General features: G+C 46.1%; 1 protein-coding gene across 1 annotated transcript; it reads right to left on the bottom strand.

Moving 5' to 3' along the window:
- Positions 1-6,023: 6,023 nt before the first annotated feature.
- LOC140393196 (thioredoxin-dependent peroxide reductase, mitochondrial-like) lies at positions 6,024-20,131 on the bottom strand. Its single transcript, XM_072479358.1, has 7 exons — positions 19,974-20,131; positions 19,298-19,415; positions 18,181-18,322; positions 15,060-15,195; positions 13,858-13,961; positions 9,721-9,886; positions 6,024-6,499 (listed from the first exon to the last, which is right to left on the bottom strand). Exons 1-7 carry the CDS (start codon positions 19,986-19,988, stop codon positions 6,446-6,448), a joined length of 735 nt encoding a protein of 244 aa, XP_072335459.1. The 5' UTR covers positions 19,989-20,131; the 3' UTR covers positions 6,024-6,445.
- Between the last annotated feature and the right edge of the window lie 2 nt (positions 20,132-20,133).

Below are 20,133 nucleotides of genomic sequence, written 5' to 3'. Positions count from 1 at the left end.
CGCACCTCTCCCGTGGACTCCGCAGGCCACCTGCAGAGCCAGGTCCCGCCGGTACGGACCTGGTTTGATTTATGCCGGCAGAACTAGCCTAAAACAGGAGGCCGCTCGGCCCATCGCCGGGCGGAGAATCGCCAGGGGGGGCCGCTGCCAGCAGCCGCCGACCGGCGCGGCGCGATTCCCGCCCCCGCCAAAACATGGCGCCGAAGAATTCGGCAGCCGTCGTCGGGGTGGGATTCACGCCGCCCCCCGGCGATTCTCCGACCCGGCGGGGGCTCGGAGAATCCTGGCCCTTGAATCGGCGCAATGGTCCGAACCCGGCGGCAAAAATGGCGCGAATGACTCTGGCGTCGGATCCCCCGGAACGTCGCAAATTCTCCAGCTGGGAATGGGCTAGCAGCGGTGTGCCGCCATTCGCGACGGCGTCATCCATCACGGAGGCGCGCAGTGTCACTGACGCCGCTTGGCGTCGCATCACTAAAGACGCCCCCTCCCCCCCCCCCCAAGAGACCAGGCAAAATGGCCGCCTGCTGCGCAGCACCGAGGTTCCAGGAATGGGACATCCTGGACGCAGTGGAGCAGAGGAGGGAGGCCCTGTACCCTGGACACGGCCGCAGGGTCGCACCACGACTTAGCCGGCGCCTGTGGAGGGAGGTGGCACAGGCCGTCAGCGCCGTGGCTGTAACAGCAAGGACAGGCGACCAGTGTCACAAGGAGGTCAATGACCTTGTCAGGGCAGCCAGGGTGAATACGCACCCCAACCCGTCGCCCCACCTCCGATGGACGGCACAGCCCTAGCTGAAACCAACATGGCTGCACTCACCATGCAGGCTGCATTGGCAGGATCGGTTGTGAACCTCTGCCAACATACACACAACTGCTGGTCTGCATGTATACGTCTGCCTAACACTGTTGTCCTTTATCCCTGCCACCCTCCCAACCCCCGCAGTAGAAGCGCGCTCACAACAACCGGGAACGTGAGAGGACGGGAGGGTGTCCACCCAAACTGCGACAACTCACCATCCATGAGGAGAGGGCCCTGGAACTTGCAGGGGGACCCGAGGACCGGGAGGTTGCGGGGGGCCTCACCGAGTGAGACCCCCCACTGCCTGCCCCCCTTTCCCCCTTCCCCCATATCCCCTCTTCCCCCATCCCCACTTCCCCCATATCCCCTTCCCCCATATCCCCTCTTCCCCCATCCCCCCTTCCCCCATACCCTCCTATCCCCTCTTCCCCCATCCCCCTGAAGCCATCTGGGATGGCCACGTCCCGGTTACAAAATGGACACCCGCAAAGACTGCAGGGAAAATTGGACAATGCTAAGAAACAAGCAGTGCAAGCTCTGTCTGTTGATTAGAACCTTAAACTCTCAGACAGGACAGAAACTGCCAAGCAATCTACATACTAATGAGCCATCTCCGGGGACAAAAGGGAAACATTTCGATACACAATGTTCAGGCAGACACCCCGGCGCCAGAAGAGACTAAGACAAAACAGACCAACGGTCACGAGGACACGCCCACCGATCAGGGAACCACCCCTCTATTGGAGGAAGATCGATACGGCTGATTGAGAAAGACCGAATTAGTTGAGGCCAAGTTCAAGGCCCGCCCAAAAGCGCGCGAAGCCCTTTTTAGTATAAAAGATATTCCCCAAGGGAGAATCTTGCTCCTTTGGCTTTGGCTCTCAACGAAGAGAGAGACCTGCCTAGCAGCTACAGCAGACCAAGTAAGTTCCAAGTCAACGCACGCTACGAGATAGACGCTCCTAGTAAACAGCTAGGCTGTAAACAGCTCAACCCAGCAGCCTCAGAACCGAGCAATGGCCATTGTTCCTCTGACTGAGTGGGCACCCAAAGCTAAGTATAGGCTTTAGTAATGGTGGTAATTCAGTTTGTAGAGTTTATGCATGAGTAGATTTGACTGTGTGTAAATAAATGAGCATTGCTTTTGAACTTACTAACTGGTGTACGAGTCATTGATCAGTATTCGGTTCTGAACCTTGTGGTGGTGTCGAAAGATACCTGGCGACTCTTGAGCAAACGTAATTAAACAGAGCCAAATTAAGAGTCAACCAAAGAGAGCAACACCCCCTTCCCCCATATCCCCCTTCCCTCCTGCACCCATATCCCCCCTTCCCCCATAACCCCCTCCCCCATATTCCCCCATCCCCATCTGCATGTCTAACCATGCATGCCGTATTGTGTATTGCAGGACCAAACGTCGACCCACCCATCCCTGCGGATGCCAACCGCCCCCAGGACATCCCAGGGCGGCCACGAGCCAGGGACAGACCATGCCCATCAGGTATACGGCACCCCCAGGACATTCCAGGACACTGACACACGGGACACAAGCACCCCGGAGACCCACATACAGGACACACCCACCCAGGACACACCCACCCAGGACACGGACACTCAGGCCACTGATGCCCAGGACACTGACGCCCAGGACACTGAAGCCCAGGACACTGACGCCCAGGACACCGACGCATAGGACACAGGACACTGACGGCCAGGACACTGACGCACAGGAAACTGACGCACAGGACACTGACGACAGGACACTGACACACAGGACACTGACGCACAGAACACTGACGCACAGGACACTGATGCACAGTACACCGACGCACAGGACCCTAACACACAGGACACCGACGCCCAGGTCACTGATGCACACGACACCCACACACAGAGGATGGATGGACAGGAATCACCACTACAGGGGACCCTGGACTTTGGGTCGGATGAGGAGCACAACATTACGCCACTGCTATCTCCTACACCCTCAACCATCGCAGAGACAGTCACCTCGGTTGGGCACTTTAGCGATGAGGCGTCTGGGACACTAACTGGTGCGCACAACACAGCCGTCCCGGTACAGCAGGTGGAGGCTGGAGCAGCCGAGGGGCCGGGCAACCATCTGCCCCAGACGGGCCCCGGGTTCCGGGAGTCAGCACACCCATCCATAGTCCCGATGCAGTCACGGACCAAGGGACAACCGAAGGGGCTGACGGCTGGCTTGCGGCAGTTGCAGACGCAGGTGGAGAAGTCCATCCGTGTGCAGGTGCAGGGAGTGGTGCTGGTCATGCTGCCGCCCAGGGTGACACCGCACGGGTGGCATCCGCGGTGGAGGCAATGGGTGCGACGGGGTCAGACATGGGTCGCAGTATGCAAGGTGTGGGGCTTTCCGTGCAGGCAGCATCCGTGGCCCAGGACATGGCTGCCATGAGCCAGAAGCAGATCGCAGAGGCGCTCAACGCCGTGGCCCAGTCCAAGCAGGCAATGGCCCTGTCTATGCAGGCCATTGCGGAGGGCATCGGCACCATTGCCCAGGTGCTGGCCGGCGTCGCCCAGACACAGACAGGGATGGCCAACTCCCTGAGCTCCACGTCTGCAAACTTGCAGACCCTTGTTGATACCAGGGCGGGCCTCCAGGACTGGCAGTGCCAGGTGCCGCGGGCCATTGGGCGCCCCGAGGAGGAGAACGTGCTGGAGCCCGTTCCGTGTCCCCCTGTAGGGGAAGTCCCGGAACACCGCGACACCTCGGACTCCCCCCCCCCTTGCATCCCAGGTGCATCTGGTGGGCAACGGGCAGGCAGACTGGCAGCTGCCATCCCAGTCGCCCGAGCCGCGGCCTGGCTGATCTAGGCTGGGCCGCCCCAGGAAATGGCCGCCAAAGGGGTCCCTAGTCACAAGGCAGGAATCATAGTCCACCTCCATTTCTGCTGTACCTTCTGGGGAACCACCTAGACGTATTCAAAGGGCCCGTAAGGCCAAAAAATTAGACACTGAGTAAGTTGGCACGGGTGCAGGGCACAGATTAGTTATAGGGGCCAGGGCACATGTATGAACTGTTCGTTATTAAAATCACTTTAACACCTACAGAAGCTGCCTTTGTGCTCTGTCCGATGCATGTGGGGGGGGTATGGTGTGACGTGAGCGCCAGTGGGTGTGTGAGGGGTGATAGAACGTCGGCCTCAGGTGAGTGTACTCCCCCCCGCCCGGTCACCCTCGCCAACCCCCCGGGCAGACAACAGGACCGTACGCTGTAGTGTCACGGACGCATGCAGGGACAGTCCGGGTGGAGGGTGGTACTGTGGCCATGGGTCAGACATTGTCCAACGATGTAGAGCCCAGAGCTCACCGCAGGGCGGGTTGTCATCATCCTCCATGGCCTGCAATAGACACGCTTCCACCAGCGACTGTGTGATTCCGTCGATCATGGTGGGGATGAAAGATTGCGCCAATACGAATGAGTCATGTACACTGCCTGGGTACCTGGTGCAGATGTGGATACTTATGCGGTAGTCACAGACCACCTGCACGCTCATGGAATAGGTCTCCTTCCTATTCGTGAACACGGCCCCATTATCCGCAGGTGGCCGCACAGCGACATGCATCCCATTGATCGCCCCCTGGACCATGGGCATCCTGGCCACGGCAGCGAAGCCCGCTGCCCGGGAATCCTGGCTGGCCCGGTGCACAGGGAACTGGATATCGCGGTCCGCAATGGCATTTGGGACGTCTGTCACTGCACAGATGCACCTGTGCCCAGATGCCTGAGATGCCGGACAGGTCCCCATTTGGCGCCTGGAATGACCCCATGGCATAGAGGTTCAGGGCCACCGTAACCTTGATGGCCACAGGGAGAGGGTGTCCTCCCGCAGTGCCACACGGTGCCAGGTGTGCCACCACCTCCTCCGGTCGTGCGGGCAGCCCTCCAGCCTGAGCGGCTGCTACCTGCCTCCCATGGCAACATGTAGGAAATTACAGCAAATTATAAACAATGAGTTCTGCCTCAACCGGAGTGGTGTATAATTCTGGGCACAACACTTCAGCAAGGTGTCAAGGTTTATGATGATGTTTCCAGGCATGGGATGTGATGAAAGCTGGAAAAGGGAGATTTGCTAGAGGTGTTCAAAATCATGAGGGGTCTGGACAGAATAGATTGGGAGAAACTACTTCCATTAGTGAGAGTCAAGAACCAGACGACACTGACACAAGTTGGATGGCAAAAGAACCAATGGTGACATGAGAAAAATACATTTTTTTAAACGGTGAGTAGTTAGGATATGGAATGGAATGAGTGGTGGATGTAAATGCAATAGCGGTTTTAAAGGAGAACGAGATAATCACCTGAAGGAAAAACATTTTTAGGGTTATGGGGGTAAGGGCTGAGACGAGCTGATTTACTCTTGCAGAAAGGCTGCATGGATAGGACGGGGTGGGGGGTTAGCACTGCTTCCTTACAGCACCAGGGTTCCAGGTTCAACTCTGGCCTTGGGCGACTGTAGTTTGTGCTTTCTCCCAGTGGTTTCCACCCACAGTCCAAAGATGTGCAGGTTAGGTGGATTGGCTATGCTAAAATTAACACTTAAAAGGTGTCCAAATATGTGCAGCGGTGGGGTTATGGGGTTTAATAATAATCTTTGTCACAAGTAGGCTTACATTAACACTGCACTGAAGCTACTGTGAAAAGCCCCTCGTCGCCACATTCCGGCACCTGTTAAGGTACAGAGGGAGAATTCAGAATGTCCAATTCACCTAACAGCACGTCTTTCGGGACTTAGGAGGAAACAGAGCACCCGGATGAAACCCACAGACACAGGAGAACACGCAGACTCAGCAGAGATAGTAACCCAACCCGGGAATCGAATCCGAGACCCTGGCACTGTGAAGCAACAGTGCTAACCACTGTGCTACCATGATGCCCCAGGGTTAGGTGCAGACCCAATGGTCGAATAGCCTCCTTCTGCACTGCAGGAATTCTATGGTTTTAGAATGAACAGAATGGCCACTTTCCATGCTCTAACCATTCTATAGCAGCCATCTTGTGAGAAACCCAATGCCAAAAATATCCCAAAAAGGCCAAAATTGTAACCTTCCAAGTACAACTCAAACAGTAAGTACAAATCTTGCAGTTTCTCTAGCATTAACTAGCACTAGATTTAGTCTCAATTTCAGAAATGTAAAACACTCCTGAGCACTGTAGCAGTTTGAAAGAAATCAAAGAACAATACACAAGCATTGATATCTTTATTTAGAAGTCTATATGCTAACACGTGATAACTATATATTTAAAACATAGTTGAACTCATCATTTAAACAATAAACAGAATTTATTTTATAATAAGTACATAAGTACACATTCAATTCGTTTCTAGTACATGGTTAGCTATCGCCTCACTTTAAATGGTCATGATATTTTGCCCGATATTAATTCTTCTGGTTTACTTCAGGATACATATTTTTGAAAACGAGAGAGAATTCAGTAGTACATGGTGGTCTTCTTTTGATCAATAAATTTCACTGGACAAACATGTCAAATTTAGTATCTTCGGCCTGGTAAACTTTAATCTGACACCAAATAAAAAAAGAATCATCTCCGTCAATAATCCGAATAGTCCAAACCGAACAAAAGTAATGTATGTAAATTAGATGCTACTCCGCGACCTTGGCAAAGTACTCTTTCGAAGCTTCTGGAGAAGGCTTGATCTGTAAAATAAATCATGAACAGAATTATTACACCTGTAGGTGAAACATGTTTCTGCAATAATAGTGTTAAAGATTGACTAACTCCAGGAATGTTACAGTGTATAGTCCACGCTTGAGAAGTTCAAGTGCAGAAATTTCAAGTGGTCTGGAAATGTTTTATAAATTGTCACTTATAACATCAGAAAGCTGTTCTCATCACCATAACCAATCCACCTGACCTGCACCTCTTTGGACGGTGGGAGGGAACCAGAGCACCCGGAGGAAACCCACGCAGACACGGGGAGAACGTACAAACTCCACACAGTCACCAAAGATCAGAATGGAACCTGGGTCCCTGGCATGCTGAGACAACAGTGCTAACCACTGTGCCACACATTGAAATGCACAAGTAAATTAACGAAGCTAAAAGTAACAGCGATTCAGCAAAATGCAGTCCCAACATGTTGGCCTGCATAAAATAGCTTCAATCCCACAATCCATACAGAGTTTCTTAAGTCAATTAAAATGTCATGTTGAGGTGACAAATAATTTTCAATCATTTGGGAAGTTGAGGGAGCAGCCTAGGCTCAATTGTTCATATTCCATTTAAATTATATTAGAACACTTGATCATCAGCCAAGGGTGAGAGTATAAGCAATGACACATGGGTCTGACTAGTTGATTGTTAACTTTTGCCTATAATTTCATTTTAACCTTGTTGACTGAACTTCTAAGTTGTCATGAACTACAGATTAGTGTTGTCAGAGCACATTATACAGTGAATTCCATAGAACATAACAGCACAGTACAGGCCCTTCGGCCCTCGATGTTGCGCCGACCTGTGAAACCACTCTAAAGCCCATCTACACGATTCCCTTATCGTCCAAGTTTACAGCAGAGAAACAGGCTATGCTGCCCAAATGGTCAATGCCAATGTTTATGCTGCACATAAGCCTCTTCCCATTCTACTTCACATAACTCTATTTTGTTTAAGATGAAACAGCATAGTCTTCTAAAAGAACAGGAAACATTTAATTTTATTAACACCCACATACAAATACTGAGGCTAACTGAAACAGAATTTACATTGTAACAAAATGGTGTGTGTTCATCATGATGATCATCATCTAGGTCATAACCAGAAAGTACGTCAGTTATTTCTCATTGAATAAGCAGTTGTAGATTCAAGCCGTATAAAATATTTGACCCAATTTCAATCTTTTCTCAATCCAATTTCATTGTGCTAAAAAAATGTCCCAAGCTGACAGTTTGAGGGCTTCCATTATAGCCACACAAATTAAATAAGATAATTCTAATTTTATGCAGAAATGTGATTCCAACAAGTCTGTTTCCTTCCATGAACAATACACAGACAATAGCAACACCCAACTCTTCATTTTAGACTTTGGATACACACGGCCCAACAAAGAGAAAAATTGAATTCAATTTGCCCACTGCTGACTGCTCAATACCCAGTAGGCATTTGTGTCTGCAAAAGGAGATTCCAGAAATGTTATGTTCATTCCTCAATCACGCCCTGTGTATGAAACAGATCTGCAGTCAGACTCAAATTAACATGCCCAGAAGAGGCTATTTGATCTGCTTTTGCTATAACCCTCACATCCATAACTTATTGGCGTTGCTTCCCTGACCTAATGTTCTTTTTCCTCTAGTCTCCCAATATAACACCGAGTTCTACAAAATGGTGAGGGGGAATGTAAAGTGTTGCAGAAGCAAATAAGAGGGGAAAAAGAAAGTGGGGGTGGGAATGAGAAAAGAAATTAGAGAAAAATAGTAGAAAGGAAATAGGATGTGAAGCAAGAGAGGGCATGGAGGAGTAATATAGACAGCAGTCAATGATGCAATTATTGTTATTGGATTATAACAAAGTATTTCATGGGAAATGAGAGACACACTTGCAGTCTAAGTTGATTGGATATAAATGTAAAAAATTAAAACAGGTTGGAGTTAGAGAAATAGATTCTCTTAGTTGAGTGGTCAGCTAGAGAAAACATTTATAGTGGGTGACAGACAGGAACTATTGAAGGGAAATGGAAAGAGATAGACCAGTTATATTTATTGGGAAGTGGATCTTTAATTCTGGAGCAGGACAAACAGATGTCAATGTTTAGTGGGAATGTATTGTAGCCAGTTAAAATGGCTAACTCCCGATTTAAAATGGTGAATGGCAAAGGCTGATGGGAAAATCAGCCAACAGGACAAAAACGAGCAGCTGCAGGTTGAGTGTGTATTTACCTCTGGAAAGGCCAGACAAGATCGATACCAGCAACCATCAGCATAACAAAACACCAGCCACCTGCATATTAATGAGCAATCCCCGGGAACAATGACCAACATTTAGACACATAAAGCCAACCCAGACTCGTCGGCACCAGCAGTAGCCTACACAAAGGGAGGTGAACAACCATCTCAAGACCACCCATCGATCAAGGAACCGCTCCAGCATTGGAGAAAATCGAACCGTGATTGGGACAAAGTCCAATCACTTGGAACCAGGTACAGGGTCCGCCCCGAAAGGCAGGAAGCCTCTGGGGACTTTAAGAATCAAGCCCAAGTTCAAATCGTTCTTCTTGACCGGGTCACTCAGCAACACGAACCAACCCTTGACAGTGACCAGTCCAGCCACTGCTGATATCCAGTAAGTCTTACTCCAACGCTCGCTACGAGATAGGCGCTCCTAGCTACCAATCTGTACCAACTTCGAATCCCGCAGGCTCAGAATCCGAACGAAAGGCCATTCGTTTACCTGACCTGGTGGGCCAGTTCCAAGTTAAGTATAGGCCGGTTAGTTGTAGAAGTAGCTTAGGCGTAGAATTTATGCATGAGTAGTGATTACTGTGTATAATCAATGTGCTTTGATTTAAATCTTACTAAGCGGTGTATTGGATTATTGATCATTACTCGGACTTGAACCACGTGGCAGTATCAGAAAGATACCTGGCGACACAAGAGCAAAGGTGATAAAACAGAGCAATTAAACGAAGGCAAAAGTTAGCAACAGTATTAAAACAAACATCTTCAAATTCAGTATTGATGGGAAATCTGCTATTATGAATTTAAAAGGCTTGAAATACACGTTCACATTTGAAGTGCTAAGAAAATATAGATCTTATAATTCATGCAAAAACCTACTTTGTGAAAACTAAGTTAAGTTGCAAAGTTAAAAAATAAGAACAAGCAACACAATTTCATTAAATTGCTATGAAGCAAACTTTACAAACCGTTGGAGCATGAGGTGTCCAATCAGCTGGGCAAACCTCTCCATGGGTGTCCACAAACTGGAAGGCCTTAACTAAGCGTAGAGTCTCTTCGACACTGCGACCTACAGGCAGATCATTGATGCCGATGTGCTTGACAATGCCGTTTGGATCAATGATGAAAAGACCTCTGGTAAAATTAGAACATTTTAAAAGTGAGGAAATCAGAAAAAAATTAATTTGGTACAACTACACAGCAAGTGATTTATAAATTATATTTCAAATTTATGGTGTAAAAAATTGAAATTGTTACATTGAAAAAATGCCTCAAGCGTGTCAGTGGAGGGGGAAAGGCTTAAGTGTTCAAAATCGAGGACAAAGTAGGACAGTGGGTTAAACAGCTGGTTTGTAATGCAGAACAAGACCAGTTCAATTCCCATACCGGCCTCCCCGAACAGGTGCTGGAATGTGGCGACTAGTGGCTTTTCACAGTAACTTCATTGAAGCTTACTTGTGACAATAAACGATTATTATAATTAGGGAAGTAACAGTGCTAGGACATGGTTGTCTTACCTCTGAATCTGGAGTTCAAACCAATAAACTAAATCTTCTACATGTGGTTGAGGTATCACAACTGAAGAGAATGAGTTGGCTTTTTGGAGGAAAAAAACACCTCTAATCTAGTCCAAAAGCTGGCACCATCAAGTCACATAATGACGGATATAGAAAGTTAAAAATATTCAAGGTCATTGGTTGAGGTGTACTATTGTTCAACTCTGCAACTGCTAAGTCTAAATGATGATACATGAACATATTCCCCCTTTGCAGGAAGGATAGAGCTTAATAACCAGACTTAATAATGTTTTTGTGTCATGTACATACACACACGACGTGGCAAAAGGAACTGATGAGAAGAACTACTGGCTGCTTCCATGAGCAATGTTTATCCATTTACTTTTGAGAAATGTAGCAGAAATCAGCCCATTTCACTATAAATTATAAATACAGACAAATTGACTTTAAAGGCACATTAATATTTTGAAACAGGCTATAGACTTTGCAATCTAGGGGTGACCCTGGGCCACAATGGGCCTGAGTACAATCCTACTCTTTTGATATCCCCTTTCTTTTCTCTTTTAAAAAAAATTTAAGTACCCAATTATTATTTTTTTCAAATTAAGGGGCAATTTAGCATGACCAATCCACCTAACCTGCACATCATTGGTTTGTGGGGATGAAACCAACGCAAACTCCACGCGGGCAGTGACCCAGTACCGGGATTCAAACCTGCGTTCCGAGCGCCGCAGTCCCAGTGCTGTCCACTGCGCCACATGCCGCCCCAATGTCCCCTTTCTGAGAGGGACAACAGAAGGAGATGGTGTTATTTTCTGTCTTTGCAGCATTTATTTCAGGAACAATTGTGAATAAAGATTACTTAAATAGAAGAGGCTATTTGGTCCAATAAGCCTGTACCAGCACTTTGGAAGAGCTATAGAATGGATTATAACTTACTGTGCACAAAAATTTACATCTCCCATCAGCATATTCTGTCAATTATCTTGTCTCTATGCTCGATTACTGACCCTCCTGTCAGTGGAAACAGCCTGCAAAAGCTGCACCCTGATCTCTGGAACTCGGGTGCATTTCCACACTTTCCTCCCTCTGTCACAAAACTTTGCAGAACCACATCTACACCAGAGGGCCACTCTTGTTAATAAAACCTGTCCTCCACAGCCTTTTTCCGTGGTTGAACAGGCCCTCCTTTTCCCACCTTTGTTGTACTGTTGCACAAAGTGAGTCTGTTCCACCAATCTCAGTGAAACACTGTCCTGGATGGTTTGAACGGTTCAAAGGCAGTGGAAGGAGAAAGAAAAATCTTGTCCATGTGGCTCACAATCATGAGCACAAGTCATTTGTGTGCACATTTGGATTTACTCTCAGATGTTAACTTTATCCCAATGGTAACATTCTTGCCTGGGCGTAGTGCACCAAGCTGTGGTGCTGCACAGCTGATGAACATGAATGCATATTCAAGAAAATTCAAGGTTGCTCTTACTTTGTCACTACTCCAAAGAATTATTGCCTAGTGGTCATTTTCAAAAGTTAGTGTAAAAAAAAAAGGTTGGATTTTTCACCTACTTGAATAAAGTAAAACTATGATGTGCAGAAGTGAGAATTGCACCGTTTTATTTTAGGTAGGGAAAGACAATGAATATATAACGATGGACAATTGTGGCAGTCCAGAAATAAGCACCGTTATTATTATCGCTAAAAAAAATTTTTCCCAATTTCCCCACACAAATTTCTAATGTAACTAATAAGAATGCAGATGTTCTAACAATTTGTCGAGACGTGGAAGAAAGACTGCAGATAAGCTTGAGTCAGAAACTTCAGTCTCAGCCAGCAAGCAAACAAATTTTTAAAATTCAAAGTTTGCCAAAATTTTAATTCATACGATGTGGGGGGGGGGGGAAAACAAAAAATATATACTTTGCACCTTTCACTAGATCAGGAAATGCTAATTCACTTTCCAACTAACAGGTTACTCTTGAAATGAAATTATGTAGACAAATTAATAAACAACTGCATACAGCAAAGCTCTATAAATAGCATACGAGTATGTATCAAGATTATGGTCGAGGGAAAAGTTCTTATGTCTACCTGAAATCAGAATAAATCTTTCATCCAAAAGACAGCACCTTCAACAATGCAGCACACTCTTCTCGTGCTGCAATGAAGCAAAAGCAACGATTTTGCTGATCTTTGGAACAAAGATTGTTGCCGAATTCAGAGTGCAAACTGGATTATTAGAAAATATTTTGATATTAGCAATTCTAAAATGCTACTTAAATTGATACAACAATATACTGGCCAGTAATTGAATGTTAGCAACATCTTTCACTGTTATTACTCTATGAAACTAACAGTTCAATGTGAAAATCCTCAAGTTGCTGCCACTGATTCTTTTATCTTCCATAGGATGTACTATTGATACCTTGCAGATGAAAATCATCAAATTGGTGTAGACTTCCAGATTTTATGCTATTATTTATGCCATAAAACCCCATGAAGATGGTGCATTGTTATGGGCCAGGATTTAAAGAATCCCAAAGTATATCATGGAATTCATTTGACCCACAACTTTTAATTGATTGTGGTATGGAGCGATCACGGCCCTTTACAGGTATGGTACAGCAGAAATGGAAAAATATTTTTTTGAAGCAAAACAATGTTCATAGAATTTACAGTGCAGAAGGAGGCCATTCAGCCCATCGAGTCTGCACCGGCTCTTGGAAAGAACACGCGACCCAAGGTCAACACCTCCACTCTATCCCCGGAACCCAGTAACCCCACCCAACACTAAGGGCAATTTTGGACACAAGGGCAATTTATCATGGTCAATCCACCTAACCTGCACATCTTTGGACTGTGGGCGGAAACCAGAGCACCCGGAGGAAATCCACGCACACACGGGGAGGATGTGCAGACTTCGCACAGACAGTGACCCAAGCCGGAATCGAACTTGGGATCCTGGAGCTGTGAAGCAATTGTGCTATCCACAATGCTACCGTGCTGCCCTTTGACAAAAAGTCATCCAGACTTGAAACATTAGTTCCCTTCTCACTCCACAGATGTTGTCAGACCTGCTGAGATTCTCCAGTATTTTCTGTTTTTGCCACATCCCTGCTGACTGCAAGATCCTGGCCAAAATTAATACTTTTAATAATATTCAAGCACTTCTTGAAGATATCTTGAGAATATAGATTTGAAGGATGCCTTTACCTTTTGATCCATTTACAGACAATTAATTTAAGGTGACTAAATAAAATGAATTGAATTGTTACCACATGGCATTGGTGGGGGAGGAGGGAGTGCTGTATTCTACCATTCATTATATTTATCATTGCAGCCACTGCAGATATGTTGACAAAGTTCTAATGCTATTTTGAAGAACTGCAGGATTTTTTACTAATGCTTTGGGAAAAGTATTCCACATTTCCATTCATTTCAATATGACAAACTGAAGTCTAACCCTCAATCTGGATCTAATTAGTGTAACATAATTCTGTATCTACCACTGATGCTAGACCACTATTTCAGCTCTGCCTAACCTGCAACAATACACTATTCACACTTTTCTTGAAGCACAGAACCTCTTACCTCAGAGCAATACCAGCGTTTTCCAATAACACGCCATAATCCCGAGAGATTTGTTTTGTTAAATCAGACAACAATGGTATATTCATATGCCCCAGACCCCCCCTCTGGAATGAAAGAACATTTAACAAAATTTAATTAGAAAATCTTTCATGTAAAAGAAAAATGACTGCCAGATGTTGAAATGTGTTTTTTTTAAAACTTTATACCAAGCAGAAATAATCATTCGCAAACTTCAGATTTATGTTGTAAAAGCATGTACAGAAATAAAAGTATCTAAAATTGATCCCACTCCAAAAATTGATTACTCATGAACAATGTTTTATGGATTTTAACTTCTTATATTTCTCCAACTTCTTTATAACTACCCAAAATATTATTTTTTTGTTTGAATAGACGCTACTTTATTTTAAACAAATGTGACATTCTAGAGAATTGAAGCAGCAATATTTACCTTCATAGCATTTCATAGAATTTACAGTGCAGAAGGAGGCCATTCGGCCCATCGAGTCTGCACCGGCTCTTGGAAAGAACACCCTACCCAAGTTCCACACCTCCACCCTATCACCATAACCCAGTAACCCCACCCAACACTAAGTGTAATTTTGGACACTATGGGCAATTTAGCATGGCCAATCCACCTAACCCAAACATCTTTGGACTGCGGGAGGAAACCGGAGCACCCGGAGGAACCCCACGCACACAAGGGGAGAGTGTGCAGACTCCGCACAGACAGTGACTCAAGCCGGGAATCGAACCTGGGACCCTGGAGCTGTGAAGCAATTGTGCTATCCACAATGCTACCGTGCTGCCCTTCTTCTATAAAATTTGCATTTGAATAAGAATAATAATCTTTTAGTGTCACAAGCAGGCTTATATTAACATTGCAATGAAGTTACTGTGAAAATCCCCTAGTCGCCACTAAGGCGCCTGTTACTGAGGGAGAATTCAGAATGTCCAATTCATCTAACAAGCACGTCTTTCGGGACTGGTGGGAAGTAACCAGAGCACTGGAGCAAACCCACTTAGACTCCGCACAGTGACCCAAGCTGGGAATCAAACCCGGGTCCCTGGCGCTGTGAAGCAACAGTGCTAACCACTGTGCTACTGTGCCACACTACTGCACTAACTGAAATCCAAACTTTTCTAAAGGCAAGTAAACCACAGACCTCAGGTTTTAAAAATCTTCATGTCTACTCCCATACCTTTCTTGGAATGTTGATCCAGGCAAGGTGAGAGAAATGAGAATCTACCGAAACACCAATGACTTCACAGTTTACATCATGGAACTCATTTGCTTTGTTACTAAATGCAACGATCTCAGTTGGACAGACAAAGGTGCTGTGAAAATAAATATTTTTTTCTTTAAAAAAAAACGAATTTGTTAGATCACATAACCTAGAACAATGACAAGGAAAATCCATCACTGGTTTGCAATCTAGCAAACACTTTAAAAGGATGAACAGGAATACACTTTATTTTATACACACAAATGTGTTTTTTAAAATGGAACTTAAAACCTGGAATCGTTGTCTGCATCTTTGTGTGCATAACAAAATATTGTTTCGGGAGTGAAGAAAATGAACAATAGTCAAAGTTACGGCAAACAGAATTCAAGGTAGGATAACGTGAAGTCATCCATGTGGACCTTAAAAAAGAGAGAAAGGAGGACTTCCTAAAGGGTGAAAATCTGTAACAGTAGAGGTCCAAAGAGATTTGACAATCCATTCAGCTACAGATTAAATATAGTGGATTGGCACGGATACGCACAGAAAATAATCCCTTTCCAGCCAACGGACTATAATATAAAAAGTTATGTTGCAGCTATATGAAGCAGTTAGAACATATCTAGAGTACTATCACAAGTCTGGGCACCACATTTTAGGAAAAGTATATTGACCTTAGAGGGAGTGCAGCATAGTCACCAGAATGATACCTGGACACCGTGTTCAATTACAAGAAGAGATAACTAGGGTTGTTTCTCTAGAAATTAGATTTGCAAGATATTAAGGGAACGGATGGTGTTGGTTACAGGGCATAGGCTATAGATTAGATAATGCAAAGAATGGAAGCATATTAGAAAATGAGCATATTAGAAATTTCTTCTGCAAATGGAAATTGATGTTAATTGATTTTTGTTAACCAAAGACATTGAGGAATATGGACCAAGACCGAGATACGGAACTGGGTCACAGAGATGCCATGATCTTACTGAATGATAGAACAGACACAGAAGGTCTGAAAAACCTCCACCTATTCCTATAAAAGTTATCTTGTGGGAAAATAGGGACTGAGACTGAGGGAATGTAACTGCCCAGATATCTGAACAACTCCCTAAACAATCTTTCGGAACTACACATAAGGGTACCTTCCAGCAATTTCACGTTCCACTTTTAGAATTTAAAATCATGTTTTCCTTAGCATTTAGTGTAGTTACTACAGCATTCAAATGGAATATTTGGAAATACTGGGGACTTTACCTGTTCAAATTGTAAATGCAGTGGCTGTTGAAAGGGATAAACTGGGTTAAATAATCTAAAAGCTGTTTTGGAAGCACAGTTCTCAGCGGGTTCATTTTCAAAAGAATCCTAAGTATTTGATGTGAGAAAACCTTTATGATGGTTCAAGTGTGAATAATAATTGAGAAAAAAGCAAAAAGGAATGGAAAGCACTGCAACATTACCAACATTCTAAAATCTGCCTGTAGCAATCTGATTATTTTTCACGTTGCATTTATGGTCTCCCACTTCTCAAATATTGCAAAATAAGATGCTAAGGAACAAACTAGAGTATGTAATAAGCCAGTAAACTCTTCATATCTAAAAAAAATAGGAAGTGTATTTAACTTTGCATTAAAAAAACTAAAATCCTTTTTCTCAATTGCTGCCTTGTAAAAAGCATCGTAGTGGTGCACACCGGAAACTGGAACACCTGTCCTTCAATCCTTAAACTACAGATATAAACCAGGCAATTTGAAAAATAGCCAAGATTATTGTTGATAAGGAAGGGATTCAAAAGGAGAGAAAACAAACTTGAGAGATCACAGTAAGCAATAAGAGAGAAGTAGGTGCACAGAAATAAAGCAACAAAAATCTAAGTTAAAATAATTAATGAGATTTGGAGGCAGTTCCGGCAGCATTTTAGGTTGGAAGCAGGGTCAAGGGTGATGCCAGTTAGGAGGAATCACAGTTCTGAGCCGGGAGCATTGATGTGAGGTTCCGGGGATGGGAGGAGGGGGAAATCAGGCGACCTTCCCAATAACACCGCCTCTTCATTGTTGGAGGTGGTGCTGTTAGCAGGAGGATTGGAGAGGGGATCATCTCAGTGATTTATGAGAGGATTTGAGGAGAATAACGCATCCACAGAGGGGATTAAGGGTAAGTGGGAAGAGGAGTTGGGGGGCGGATTTGGAGAAGGGATTGTTGCGTGAGGTGCTGCAGAGGGTGAATGCCTCGACCTTGTGTGCGAGGCTGGGGCTGTTACAGCTGAAAGTGGTGTACAGGTCACACCTGATGAAGGCAAGGATGAGCCGGCTGTTTGAGGGGGTGGAGGACATCTGTGAGATGTGTGGGAGGAGCCCTGCAAATCACGTGCATACATTCTGGTCCTGTCCGAAGTTGGAAAGGTTCTGGAGGTCCGTTTTCAGCACCATCTCAGCATTTTGCATATAGATGTGGAGCCTGGTCCCCTGGAAGTCATATTCGGGGTGTCAGACGGCCCGGAGGCAGATGTTTTAGCCTTCGCCTCATTGTTTGCACGTAGGCAGATACTGTTGGGGTGAAGATTAGTTTCTCCACCCTGTTCCCTGGCATGGCAAGGGGGCCGCTGGAGTTCTTGGCCCTGGAGACGGTGAAATTTGCCCAGGGGGGTGGGGGCTTAACGGGCTGTTTTTAGCAAAATGTAAAACATTGAAAATTAGAATAAAAATAACTTTTTAAAAATAATTAATGAAACCTGACCCACACCACAGAATACAGTGAGTAATCAAGATATGGGAGCACAACAGTATTTGTTCCCTAAAAGATGTACCCCACCCATCACTTGGCTAATATTTTCTTAGCTGATAACACAACTCAAGATGTTCAGGGCCTCCTCCTCCTCCTCAACTCTGAGCAACACAGGATAATTTCTAGTCTTTTTAAAAAATTCTTATAAAAGACTGACTTGCAACAATATACTGTTGCATGCATTAGAATTGTTTTTGTAAGTTATTAAAAGAGGACTTCTGAAAGCTGCATTGTGTGAAATTTGACAAGAAATCTACATTACAATTTCTTCCTCTTACGATCAAGCTTTAAACAAATTGCACATGCCAAGATTACTTACAAATCCAGAGGATAGAAGAAAATGACCAGATATTTTCCCTTGAAGTCATCCAAATTGATCTCTTTGAACTCACCATTGACCACAGCAGTGCCCTTGAAAAATGGAGCATGTTGGGTAACAGCAGGAGCAAAATTTGAACAAGCTGAAACACACAAGCACCAATTTTAGAGTCTACACTCCTGCTAATCCCACAACCACACAAAATAATTTAATGGATCAAACATTTCCTGAATGTTCATTTTCTTTCCGTCTGCTTTAGCGGTTAGCACTTTTGCTTCACAGCGCCAGGGACCTCGGTTCTATTCCCAGCTTGGGTCACTGTCTGTGCGGAGTCTGTACGTTCGCCTGTGTCTATATGGGTTTACCCCAAGTGCTCCGGTTTCCTCCCACAAGTCCAAAAGATGTGCTGTTAGGTGAATTGGACATTCTGAATTCTCCCTCAGTGTACCTGAATACTGTGCAGCGACTAGGGGATTTTCACAGTAACTTCATTGCAGTGTTAATGTAAGCCTTGTGATACTAATAAAGATTGTTAAATTAATATTTTTATCATTACATAGAAACTCCAATATGCATTCTCGATTGTCAAAAAATAAGATCCTCTGGGAGATAAAATCTAACCAAAAGATCAGAGAGATTAAGCATTTTAAATTAATATTTTACAAATAGACTGGAGCTTTATTGTAATGGACTACAGCGGCCGGCACGTAGGAAAGGAGACCCCCAGCCACAGAAGGCAGCCTGCCGATCGGTGGGCCCCAATCGCAGGTCAGACCACATCGGAGGCCCTCCAGAATCGGACTGCACCCCCCCCCCCCCCCCCAAAAGGCCGACCCTTACCCGCCGAGGTCCCGCCGGCCCAGAGCAGGCTAGAACGGTGCCTGCGGGACTCGGCTCTTTTCTTAAGGCCGCTCGGCCCATCCGGGCCGGAGAATTAGCCGCGTCCGGCGCCACGCCAACCACACCGGCGCTAAATCGCATGCCGGGGTTGGGGCGGCGTGGCGCAATTCACAGAGTCGGAGAATCCCGCCCTGGGCCCCCTGGAAGAGGCTAGTGTTTTCGGTCAAAACTGTTACAAGACCCTTCGGAACATGCCGAGTTTCCCCAAGGCACTCACTTGCGCTGAAGTTGCGTTTATGATTCATGAAGGAGGTCGAGATCCTCCAATTTGCTTCGTTCATTCGGTGGAGAGCAGCCGAAACTCCCCTGGCGCGGAGCAAGCACGCTCGGTAAAGCTGCAAAAAGCAACACAAGCAAGCAGAGAAGGTGGCGATCACTCCGACCCAGAGGACACCCGAGTCGCATTGCGGACGGAAAGATAAATAACAGCGGCGTCTAAGGCAAATTTCAATGATCGCAATTCCCAACCGATTTAAATGATTTAACTTGACCAAAATATTTTTTAAACAACCCCCAGCCTTGACCTTGGGCAGAGGGGTCTGTTTGGCCCATTTCGATCTAAACTACCGGGGCCTCTCCTGACAGACCGAGTTACATGGGCAGGTGCTGGATGAGATCGGTCCCGCTGATCCCGCCCCCGCGCGCCGGTATCCACCGCACTATAACCCGCTGAGACATCCCTCCGAGCCGGGGGGGAGCCGCTGGGCCCGTCTGTGGGGGGGGGGGGGGGGGGTCAGCCGGCCGCGGTTGTTCCATCTCAACACCCGCTCGGGTTTAAAGGAGCCGTCCGCGGGCAGCCGCTTTCCTGACGCCGGACCAAGAATCCAGGGCCGCCGGGGTAACCGGGAGCCGCCGGGAAAGATCGCTGGGCACCGAGCGCCTGCTCTGCTCACCCCAGCCGCCGCCATTTTGCTGCCCGCGCGCCCCGGCGGCGCCGACTCCCGCTCGTGCCCGCTTCCCCGGGTCCGCTTCAATAATCAAAACCCCACCGACAGGCACCCATTCGGTCCGCCCACAGACTGTGCCGCGGCCCCAAAACTAATTATCAACCAG

Source organism: Scyliorhinus torazame, chromosome 16, assembly GCF_047496885.1.
Source record: "Scyliorhinus torazame isolate Kashiwa2021f chromosome 16, sScyTor2.1, whole genome shotgun sequence".
Taxonomy (NCBI): Eukaryota; Metazoa; Chordata; class Chondrichthyes; order Carcharhiniformes; family Scyliorhinidae; genus Scyliorhinus; species Scyliorhinus torazame.
This window is presented reverse-complemented; position numbering and strand designations above follow the sequence as displayed.

Bases quoted from the DNA above. Each gene is read 5' to 3' on its own strand.
- LOC140393196 (XM_072479358.1), bottom strand. The intron at 9,887-13,857 runs GTAAGAGGTTCT...TAATTTTACCAG, and splicing joins AACGCTGGTATTGCTCTGAG to AGGTCTTTTCATCATTGATC. The intron at 6,500-9,720 runs GTTTGTAAAGTT...TTTATTTTACAG, and splicing joins GGACACCTCATGCTCCAACG to ATCAAGCCTTCTCCAGAAGC.